This window comes from Hydra vulgaris, chromosome 01, assembly GCF_038396675.1.
Source record: "Hydra vulgaris chromosome 01, alternate assembly HydraT2T_AEP".
In the NCBI taxonomy this organism is placed as follows: domain Eukaryota; kingdom Metazoa; phylum Cnidaria; class Hydrozoa; order Anthoathecata; family Hydridae; genus Hydra; species Hydra vulgaris.
This window is the reverse complement of record NC_088920.1, coordinates 70775506-70788284: the sequence shown is the minus strand read 5'-3', so window position 1 is coordinate 70788284 and position 12779 is coordinate 70775506. Positions and strand designations below refer to the sequence as shown.

At 29.1% G+C, this 12779-nt stretch overlaps 1 protein-coding gene across 1 annotated transcript in view; it reads right to left on the bottom strand.

The window, feature by feature from the left end:
• LOC136075564 (COP9 signalosome complex subunit 6-like) overlaps nt 1-5401 on the bottom strand; it is a 30978-nt gene extending 25577 nt beyond the window's left edge. The window contains exon 1 of the mRNA XM_065789076.1: nt 5168-5401. Within this exon, the coding sequence (XP_065645148.1) occupies nt 5168-5363 (196 nt within the window). The 5' untranslated portion in view covers nt 5364-5401. The remainder of the gene's footprint in view (nt 1-5167) is intronic.
• Nucleotides 5402-12779: the final 7378 nt, after the last annotated feature.

Here is a 12779-nt window from a genome sequence, read left to right as displayed (position 1 = left end):
TGATCTTATCCATAAGCCCTTTAAAACGGTGTTTCTGAAAAAGTTTTTGAAATTGAATCATTTCTCTCTATCTGCAACCTTATACCACCCATGAAGAACAACTCTCTTCTTGATTTTTAGAAAATCTTGGGGTACCAGAAGTAATCAAGATGTTTTTGGAAAGAATTCTGTATTGTTTCTTATCTATAATTAAGAAATTACCTCTAAAGTGGATCAACTTGGTGATGGCACAACCATATACCCCAGTCTTATCTTAACAGAATATCATCACTTAAAACAGGCTGAAAGTCTTGAATCTGATCTTTCTCTTGTGACAGGTGAATTTTAAATTTTTATCTTTCTCTTGGGGCAGGTGAATTTTAACCCAAACAAATGTTGTTTACTGGTAATAATTAAATAAATAAAATGCAATATTGTATTAATATAATAATAATATTGTTAAAACTCTTATATTAATAAACAGCAGCATTCTTACATATTAATGAACAATGAATGAACTGGGCCCTCTTTTTTATGTATTTTATTTATGACCTCTCAGGGAAACCATATATCCATTACAAAGCTATCATCTGCAAAGATATCATCTGTTAAAGTTACCTTTCTCTGCTACTATTTTTTATACTCCTAATTTCATCATCTAGCTTTATAAAGCTTGAAAAATTTGTTTTATACATTTGGGCTGGGTTTTAATAAAGCCCATATTTTTTTGAACGAGATAAAAAAACAAACAAGTGACAAACTTATTTTGCTATTCCTCTACAATTTCTTTTTGTTATTCTTTTTTTCTTTTTTGTTTGAAAAATTTAGATTTAAGTAAGAAATTTTTTTTTTACTGTCTTCATCTCCCTAAGATCATAAGGATCTCTAAAGTCAAAACACAAAAAAATTAGACTAAAAAATAGAATAGAAGCAAGGACATAAGTACAGATATTGACTTTAGGTTACAATGTGGGCAGAGAGTACCAAATTTTGAAGGATCTTATAAAATTTATAAAATTTTATAAGATCCATCAGATCTGTAACAGATAGTCCTATGTTTAAAAAATTAAAAACTGTTTTTGAATGTCCTCAATTTAATTACAATCAAACAGAACTAATAAAGTTTGATTGGAAAGTAAGGTGAATAAGGCTGTAAGAGGAACCTTTCTTGAGAAAGCTGCACAAGATTCTTTGAACTTTTGTAAAGAATACAAAGGGAAAAGAAAATAAAGATTTTATCAGAGAAGATAGAAAGGAGCTTGCCGAGCTTGTTGTGTGTTACCTTTTTCCGGCTTCAGTAAAACTAAAAAAACCCGGTTCATCATGCGAGGTTTCTATCCAAAGCGCTTTACTACCTAAAGCTACAGCTTCTATCGAGCCAAATTGAGTTCGTAAATCAGAACAAGAAATTCAAGACAGAAATCCTGTAAGTGAATTTACAGGGTTTTTTTTATGCCAAATGGTATTTACAGGCTAATGACGCTATTAGAGATCCCTTTCTTGATATAAAAGCAATACACCAAATGCAACAGTACTAAAAAATTTGTACCAAACCAGATGCTGTCGGTGCAGTTTTAAACTCTCTATACAAACATGATTGGTATTTAGATTCAACAATGATTCCTCTTCTCTGTCGGGTGATGATTTGTCATTTGAGGAGAAAGCAAACCTTGCAAAAGTAATTCTAACTTTTAAAATTTTAGATTCAATCTGTTTTTAAAAACTTTCAGAACTATGCCAAATCTTTAATTGTAGTAAATAATCATTAAGAAAGATCTGTTGGAAGAATGCAGCAATTTATTCACCGATAAAACGATGAGGAAGATAAACAGGATACATTGCTAACTATTGAAAAAGTTCGGTGTGCTTTCAGAACATCGAACAGGAAGACGCTCAAACAAATTTTCTAAAAGTAAATTTATTGAAAGCTTATCTTCTCTTGATAAAAAGAAGAAAAGTGGTGAAAATGAACATGAACACAACTAAAATTATTTGAGCTTGAAATTTAATATAATAACATGAAACTATCATCAAATATCGTAGTTTTCTCAATTCAAAATACAAAAATAAAAATATTTTTTGAAAAAAACTATGATACCATGTATTTTTACTGAAATATATAGGTAAAAATAAACAACCCGGAAAAAAAAATTTTCAAATTTTTGTAATTAAACTTCCCCCCTGGATCTGTGAAATCGGCAATTTTTGAAGGTTTTTGAGAACTTTTTTTCTAAAAAAGTGCTTAGGGCGTACGGATTGAGTGGTTTTGTTGAGCTCAAATTATTTGGGAGTTATATTTTTAATATTTTCCCCAAATCTAGAGTGTATGGTATTATATATATATTATATATCCTCAAATTGACTACCCCTAATACACACACACACACACACACACACACACACACACACACACACACACACACACACACATAAGTATGTTTTGATATGAACCTGGCAAAGGTTGTGATGTTTAATAAAGATCAATAAAATTACAGTAACACTGACCAAGACCGAATCAAAGTGTCATTACATTCTGTATTATTTAAAATGAAGATCAGTTACAGATCATTAAGTGGAATAAGGTAAGCCCATCAAAGCATTGACATATATGTACTAAAGTAGACCAGTAAAAGATAATCATCTCATAAGCCCTATATAAATGTTTGAAAATAAAAAAGTTATGTAAACAAAATAGGTAAATTTTTTTAAGTAATGATATAGATGTTACAGATTTTTGGAGTGGCTCCACCCAGTTACTACCACAGGCATACTGACTAATGGTATAATGGAACATTATAACTTCTTTACAACATTATAACACCCTTAAAAATTAAAAAAAACTATAACTTTCAAGTGCAAAACCATGCGAACATAAATAATTTTTTAAAATATACAAGCCAACTTAAGAAACTATGCCATAGTCAACATTTTTTTAGTAAATTGAAAACAGAGACATCTGCCAAGTATTTTATGGCACAAATCTCTTTCAACAATATGAAACAACTTCAACAATTAAGCTACATTTTAATGTCGCCTAAAAGTTGAAACAATTAAAATAATACTGAAGTACATTAAATTTTATTGTTTTTTTTTAAAACCGCAATAATAATGACTCTAAATTATTAGCGTTTTTGTTTTTTAAAAACATATTTTTAAAACATGTGCAGAGTGTTGCCACATCGACTATCTTATTGCCTACTGCTACAAGGGAGTGTTGCTAAATTGACTATCTTATAGCCTGCTGCTAAAAGGAAGTGCTGCTACATTGACTGAAGGTATATATGTATATATATATATATATATATATATATATATATATATATATATATATATATATATATATATATATATATATATATATACATACATATATATATATACATATATATATATATATACATATATATATATATACATATATATATATATACATATATATATATTATATATATATATATATATATATATACATATATATTTATATATATATATATACATATATATATATATATATACATATATATATATATATATATATATATATATATATATATATATATATATATATATATATATATATATATATATATATATAAGAAAGAAGCTCACACCTTATTTTTTACAAATTTCACTATTTGGAACACATCAGGCTGTAAACTCATAAAGGTAAGTGAAACAAGATAAAATTAGAATAAATGTTAAGTGGGTATTTATAAAAGATATTTCATCTACTTTTATCTTTAGATTATCACATTATTTTGTGTAAAAATTTTATCTAGAGTTTTTTCTAGAATTTATAAAAAACATAACTGAAAGCCGCATAAATATAAAAACATTTAAAAAAATGTTAGTGCTTGCCCCACTCTTAAAAAAATCAGTTTGAAATACCAAAAAAATTTATGATATATCCTTGACAACCTAAAATTTTTGAGATTATTAAATCATTTCTTTCTAACTGCTTTATTTAAGTTATCTTCAAAGGTCAACACTCTTCTTTATTTCCAGTAATTTCTGGGGTACCTTAATATTCTATACTTGGTCCTGTATTGTTTTTTGTCTACATTAATGATCTTTTTTACAATCTTACATCTATGGTGGCTCTATTTGTTGAAGAATCATATTTATCGCTTACAACAGGCAGCTGTACTTAAATCTGATCTCCCTTCTGTAACAGCTTGGGGCTTGCAGTGGCTTGCGAGTTAGTAAAATTGGATTTAGTGATTTGTAAAAAAGCAAAATTAAGCAAAAAGTTGAAAAAAAAAAAAATGAAAATCAAAAACTTTTGTGCTTGGTCTGTCTGAAAAAATGTTTAAGACGGCTTACTGCTTTCCAAGCAGATCAAATATGCCAACCGTACAAGACGAAGATCAATATCAGTGATTTTCTGGTACCACAAAGATACTTGGATTATCATTCACCACTGATCTCCCATGAAACTTTATATACAATGAACTCCAAAGTTAGCATCTGCTAAGGTTGCTTCTTTTCATCGTGCTTGCTATAGTTTTACTCCTGATTCCATTCTCTACCTCTATAAATCTCTTATTGGAAGTCCAAGTATGTAATACTGTTGTCATATTCATGGTGATACATCATCATATAATCACAATTTTTTCTCTTTTCTACAAATAACGGTCGCTGCTCAAACAAGCTAACGTCTCTAGTTCCATCAACCAAAACTCATTCTGGCTTAACTGATTATTCATCAAAGTTGTAATCTTTTGCTGTATCAGCCCATCAATTCTCCAAACAATTTTATTTGTCTGAAAATTTTATGTTGATATATTTATGCTAGTTCTTTTAATGACGCTCTTTCTCTTCTAGACAAGGTACAAAAAAACATATTGGAAACGTACTTGACCTGGTCTATCTGCTAAGCTTAAGCCTCTTTCCCATCATCGTAAAGTTGCATCTCTTTCTCTTTTCTACAAATACTATGGCCCCTGCTTAAAGGAGCTTTCATCTCTAGTTCCAAATACAAATTAGTCGCATAGGGATTCAGAACATATATCTACTAGAGTTTAGAATTTTGTAAGAATTATCTGTAATTAGGTGGAGCTATTTTGATGCCCATTTCTAATACTAAAGTATAATACTGAAATATTAAAAGGAATATATTTTTTTTCTTAAATTATATTATGTAGAATTATTATATTGAGCCTTTAGCATTATTTCAACTGTTACTTACTTTGTGGATTTCCTCCTTCCTGGGCTTTAATTCTTGTAAAATGATCAGAGATATTCATAATAACAAGTGGATGCAATGTAACACAAACACTAGCTTGTGCATCAGTTACAAAACCACACTGCTTATCGGAGAAGCTTTCTAAAGTCTTCATATTAGCAGTTGAACTAATTTTAGCACGTTTTATTTGAGAAAACATTGAAATTCATTCTAAACAAATAATTTAAATTTTATAAAATTATATAAATTATTAATTGTTGAAAAAAAAAAAGGAATTTCAGCAGTGAAGGTTGATGTCTGAAAAATGTCTGATGCATCTAGAAAAATATTTACAAGGGCCTCATAATTGACAAAATGCCTTTTGGTGAGCATAGCATTTACTAGACTATGCCTTGTTTAATATGGATTTTTTGTGTTGAACGAACAGAAGATTTTTATGCAACAAATGAATAAATACTTTTTTTATATTGCCAATATTTAATTTTTGCCCAATCATTCTAAAATTAAGCTTTTTAATAATTTTGAAGGTTTAAAGAGTACAAAATTTTTTTTTTTTTTTTTTTTTTGCATTACGGCAAGGATATTTTATTGATGGCAACCATTAAACCAAGGATGTCAGATCATGATTTATGTATTTATTTACTTTATTTAAAAGATTTATTTACTATCAGCAGGTTGGACCCATTAGCAAAATGATATATTTTTGGGTACTTAACACATGTTTAAATCGAAATTTTATTTCAGAATCTAAATTGCTAAATTTATAAGAATCTAAGTACAAAATATATAACTATTTAATAGAATTAAAAACTGAGTAACTTGCTATACATCAACATTTGCTTATTTATTTTTTCTTTTAATTTTTTATTGATGTAATTCCTTAGTAATCCATGGCTTCAATACCAATTTATTAGCTTTTTCAGCATTTTTATTGACAGTAGGTTTAGGATATATATCTAGTTGTTATTCGAAAATTAATATTGACTTATTATACTTGTATTATTATTGTTATAATTGTTGCTGTAAATTTATTATATTTGTCATTATTAATTGTATCATTAATATTATTTTATAGTATTTACAGACCTTTCAACCTATTTTTTTTAAACCTTGAAATTTATTTAAAAAAACTTGAGTGTTATACAAAAACCTGGAGAAACGTAAAATCTAAAAAAAAATACGTTTTCTTAGTTTGGTTTTTAAAAAAAATTCAGATTGATTTTTTAATACTATATTATTTATTATATAATATAGTATTAAAAAATAATATGATATATTATACAATGCAATTTTTTTTACAACAAGAAACAGTAACATTAGTAAATACATTTTTTAACAGCTTTTTTATCTACACAATAACATATTGAATATGTTTAGCTGAATTTGTTTTTTATATTTCTAAATCAGAAATTTTGTTTTTTCGCCGTTTTTAATCGAAATGATGTTTGTTGAACGCCGAAGTTTTAGAACGTAAAAAAACGGTTTTGATTCAAGTTGTCGATTGGGGACACCTTTTCACCTTTTCAAGATGTAATTGAGAACTTGAAAGTTGAAATTAAGAAAAGTAAAATGTAATTGAGAAGATGAAAGTTGTAATTAAAAAACGTAAGATGTAATTTAGAACATAAAGGATGTAATTAAGAAACGTAAGATGTAATTTAGAAGATGAAAGTTGTAATTGAGAAACGTAAGATGAAATTTACAACATGAAAGTTGTAATTAAGTAATCGTAAGATGTAATTGAGAAGATAAAAGTTGTAATTGAGAAAAGTATAAAAAATACAAAGTTTTTTGTATTTTGAATTTTGTAGTCCTAATATACTTTGTAATTTAGGCATGAATAATAAATAAAACACAAATAATTTATTTACATAAAAATTTAAAGTTTAAATTTAAACAACATCATTAAAAACCACTGCAATATTTAGCTTGGATGTCTTCCATATTTAAAATCGTTGCGTAATGTGTAGTTAATGTGTAGTAATGTGTAGTAAAACCTCTCCATTGTCAACAGAAGCATGTAGCACGTCTTATAAATTTAAAAGATCGTTTTACTCATGCAAAGCCTCTTTTATTTAGCATGAGCATTCTTAATATTTATGAGGTTAATATTTTCAACGTTCTTTGTTTTATGTTTAAATGTAAAATTAATTTATGTCCAGTTTCTTTTAGTGATTTATATTCATGTAAAGAAAAAAACAAATATATACTCCGAAATAATAATTTTATACGACAACCAAAATGTAAAACAAATATCGGCAAATCCTGCATTCCATTCCGTGGAGCATTTTTATGGAACAAAATAGTCTTAAAAAGTTTTGATTTTACTCATGAATGGAGTTATCCAGTATTTAAAAAAAAACTAAAAGAAATAATTTTTAAAATTGATGATATATTTCTTTATTTTTGAATGCTTGGTTTTGATGGCTTCATAAGATAGCTTTATATTTTAGTTTTGAATATATTTGACCACTAACGATATTTATATTTTTGTCAAGTCAAGAGTTTTTATCTTGTAACTTTCTTTTATTGTATTTAACGTTCTAGCGGTTCTCGATGACAAGACCTAGTAGTCTTCTGCGAGTCTCCGCGTTCTTTATATTAAAATATATATATATATATATATTTTTAGCATTTATATAATATATTTTAACGATTTATTTTAACATGTAACACGAGTTTTATTCAGATTGTAATAAAAAGAACAAAAAAAAAAAAATTTCATGTTGTACAGCGCGTGTACAATCACCTCCCATTATTGTATTTTTTTCCGCAGTAACAATTCTTTCTAAATACTGCATTCTTTGTTCCATAATCCCAGCACCAAATACAGGTGGAATGCGAATAACATTTTTAACGTTTATTTTTATTTTGGACCAGATAGCTTCCACTGGTTTAACATTGGGCTGTAGGGTCCTAATCGTAACAACTGAGTCGGTAAATTTTCTAACATCCTTTCCAAACGAGCACGATATGGAGCATTGTCTGTTACGACGACAAAATCCTCTAAACGATTCCCGGATATAAGCCATTGGAAAAACAAAGCCAACATCCATTCGTTACAAGAATCTGCTTTAAATGATCCTCTGCGAGTTTCCATCATGACGATATTTGTTGTTGATATAGCTGCAATCAAATGTATGTTTGCACCTTTTGAAGAATGTATTTTCATTATTGCTCTTTTTCCCTGTTTGGCACATCCTTGCGTTTTTCTACAAAAAATATTAAATTTTGTTTCATCTAACCAAACTATCTGATGACCATTTGTGATGTGTTCATTAATATTCCGTTAATTTTTTTGGTTTAAAACCACCTCTTCTAATAAAATTTCAATTTCCGCTGTGGACCCAATTGTATGCTGTCTTATATTTGACACCTAAAGTTTGCGCCAGAGTCCCCCAATTGTCGATTCGAAAATAAAACATGTTTTCTTTCAACTTGCTCAAATTGGACAAGATGGTTTTGGATTTCCTGAAGTGATTGTAAACAACTTTATTGAAATAAATGCTTACACGGATTCAATTTAATAACAGACTTTCTATTCATAGTGTGTTGACAAATAACGCAACGATCTTTCAATTCCATTACTGTATTACTATATTGCTTGTGCATACAAATGCTAAATTTGATATTATTACCTTATTAAAATGCATGTCCAAGAAGATCTTTTATTATGACCTTTAAGCTTACATTGAATTTGCTATTACAAATAATGTATTCTCATTTACATATCACGGTTTCTTAATTGCAACTTTTGTTTTTCAATTTACATAGTGCGATTTATTATTTACATTTTGGGTTTCTCAATTACATTTTAAAATTTTTAATTACATGTTGTGTTTCTTAATTACATATTGCAACTTCATTACATGTTCTTCAACTAAATTACATGTTGCATTTTTCAATTACATCTTACTTTTCTTAATTTCTAACTTTCAAGTTCTCAATGACATCTCGAAAAAGTGTAGTTAGACTAGTAAGAATCGCTTACAAGGGGGATAGAAAAGGGGGAAGGGGAGATATTATTCCAGATCTAATAAAGGAGGGTGGCGTAGACTGGGATGAATGGGGGGGGGGGGGGGATAAATAAAAGTAGGGAGGGGGAATTTTTTTATGATTTAATACACAGTTTTCAAAAATCAACTTTTTTTATGAAAAATATATACATAAGAATATACAAAACAAAAAAATTCGAGAAAACAAACCAATTATCGCTGTAACACATGCAAAACATAAATTTTAAAAGACGTCTTTAAAGGGTTTAATACTTGTAAATAAAAACTTCTATTATGCATGAAACTCTTTATTTATTTATTTTTTTGAAATAATTTTTATGCAATATTTCAAAGAAGTATAAAAACTATTGTATTAATTTTTTTTTTAAAATCTTGTTTTTAACGGTTTTTTATATATATATATTTTACTTGATAACGCTTATTTTCATTTCATTTACTCGACTAAGTTATTTATTTACTAGTCGTGAAGGAAACCTCGTATTAGCAAAGCTAATTGAGACGAGTTCCCTTCGTACCGAAGTACTACTCATACGCTGAGTAGGCGGAGCCAGGATTTGAGCCTGCAATACTCGTACTACGGCCAACAATAGTTCTGAACTTTTAGCTGTGCTTTAACCAACTGAGCTATCTCGACTCAAATTACTCCCTGGCAGGGAATCGAACCCTTGTCTACCGCGTGACAGGCATGGATACTTATCACTATACTACCGAAGAAATATAGATGACGAGGGTATCTATAATACCTTGAAAAATTGTATTAAAATTAATTCAAAAAGAAAATAAATAAAGATTTATATCCATAATAGAAGTTTTGATTTAGTTATACGTGCAAAACATCTAACTAAAATGCGTAATAATAACGATTTAGTTCTCCAAACACAATCTATTGACGAATTTAAACTATCTAGTGTAATATCATTAAAGTCTTTTTTATGTATGTATGTAAAATATTTGCATTTGAATTTAAAATAATTTGGATAGAATTTAAGCAGGAAGTTTCAAGCCTCATTACCTATCAATCCTTTGGAAAGGAATGAGGTTTGAGCTACCTGGCAAAGTGTTGTTTCTCAGTGGTCTGTGATAGGAATATTAGGACATTTGGAAGCACCTAAATTAATTTAAAAAAAGCAACTTAAAAAATCATTGGAATGATGTATATACGGTGAGAGCTGGCATCGAATATCCGGGATGTTCTATATCTGGATAAAGAATATCCTAAGTGGGAAATAGGAGAGTATAGTCAGCAAGAAGAAGACAGCTACTCAAGATACCAGTACACAGCTTTGCCTTCAGCCTTTTAATAACCTTCCCAGCCTGTTTATTAGACCCATTATATTTTTTTTCCACCCCACCTCCTCAGTCTGATATAGATTTATAAGTAAATAAATCAAAAACCTTTCTTGTTATTTTATATAGTAAACCGTAAGGTGACTTTAAACTTATTATAAAGAATTTTTTAACTACTATTAAGGCATTAGGAATTACGGCATATAAAATTTTTTTTTATAATTAAGCATGAACCAAAACTCTAACAAAAATAATAACAGTGTGATTATTTTGCTGTGATATATAACTGTAATACTACTTATATTGTTTTATAAAACAAAAGTATGACTACAAATATGCTTAAATAATACTTTCGAAAATAATCACTTACCATTTATATCGTTGATGGAGTAATAAAATAATAATTACAAGTTTTGTAAAGGAAAGTCATAAGGGGCTGTTCAAATAAAACGTGATCCTACCTTATGTAACATTTTGTGGCATTTTGAAGAACCACTACCCTCCCTCTCTGTGTGACGTGACAAAGACAAAAAAAATTTTGCAAGTGTATATTTTAATAGTAATAGTTTATTTAAAAAAAATACAGTTGATGAATATCTGTCTAAAATCTAAATTTGTTCCCAAATCGGACTTTGACCTTCAAGTATTAGAGTTCCATGTTCTTTAATAATTTATGAAGGCCGGTTGAGGTAAGAGGTATCAACATCGTCCTGATCATATCACTCAATTATTTCTTTGTCCGAATTTAAAAAGACACACATAAGCACAGATAGACGTTGAGCAACTAGTCAATGAGGTCGATTTTTTTGAAATTCATTCAAATATCCAATACTTTGAGCAAACTGTTTGTGTTGTTTCTTTGATTTGATAGTGGCAAAATATAAACTGCAATTAGAACAAATTCTTTTTGGTAAGGAATTTTGAATGCTTGGACATAAATTGTCGTATGGCAATCCCTTGGGACATTTTTGTAGCTGTCGTGGGCAAAATTGTTTTGCAAAGTGATAAGTTTAAAAAGAGAGGTGCAAAGTCGTTCTTTGTATTATTGAAGTAAAGATCATTTTCTCCTTGGAACAAAGTAATCGGTGGTGGAAGAAAACCAGTTGGAATAAAATGAAATAGTGAGCTGCGACGATGACCACAGCAGTTTTGATCATTATATTTTACAATTTGAAGGAAGTATTGACTTTCTCAGGCATGATTAGCATCCCACTCTGCTCCAAAATGTTTAAACTGTACATATTTTGTACTGTTTGGTTTAGGTACTTGGCTTTAGTTTCAAATCCATCAATGGCTGTGCTTGACCAAATTTGTGCAACTTCACCAACTTTGGCAAAATTTGCCTTCTTTATAACTTTGCTGTTTCTCCTCTTGAGATAAGATGGCCTCCAAAAAGATCAAATAGAAGTATACATCCGGCTAGGACATGGCTTAGCGGAGCCATTCTTCTCTCAACCCTGTTAAAGACACTTGTTAAAGATACACTTGGCACAATGAATTATTTTTTAATATCTTGGATTTTCATCAGGCCCAACATCAACAGATACAACCATGACTGGTTTGCTAACTCCATCTTCAGTAAACAAACTACTTTTAAATGCAGGAAGATGGTTTATTCTGTTCATGTCTTCTAAGTGACTAAGTGCTGTTGATGAATCATGTTTTGCACTTCTGATTGCTATGTATGTTAGGCCAGAGCATGTGAGTGCTTGTATTTCCATGCAATCTTTTTAATTTCTATGACTGCAATTACTAAAGAAATAAGTTTGTGTTGAGGAGCAATTACAAAATCATGATCAGCTAAAGTCACCTTGTACTCCATTTGCATCACCATTGGTGCTTGTTTGTTTGCAGCTGTCGATCCTATTGGCACCCTGACTTTATCATCATGGAGTGAAACGTCAATTTTTTGACTGCCGCAAGATCTTCAAGGGCACTAATGGATGATTTGGCAAATTTTGTGTCCGCATGATATTTATACTCAGCTTTTGTACTCTTATTAAGGTAGACGTGTAAAAATTATACATTATATCTCCGAGTTTGCAATTTTAACAAACTACGCAGTGATAAAAATCTACACCCCCCTCCCTCATGTGATATTTGTTGACACTTAAATACCCCATCCCGCTTAAGACTGTCACGTATTATTTGAACAGCCCCTATGTACAAGTTTTAATGTAAGATTTTTTTTCATTCATTTTTTTTGAAACATGTATTATAAAAAAATGCATAAATTCAGATTTTCTAATATTGCTCATTTAATTCATGATTTGATTTGCGAATCAAGGCATGCTTCAATTCAAAATTTTTTT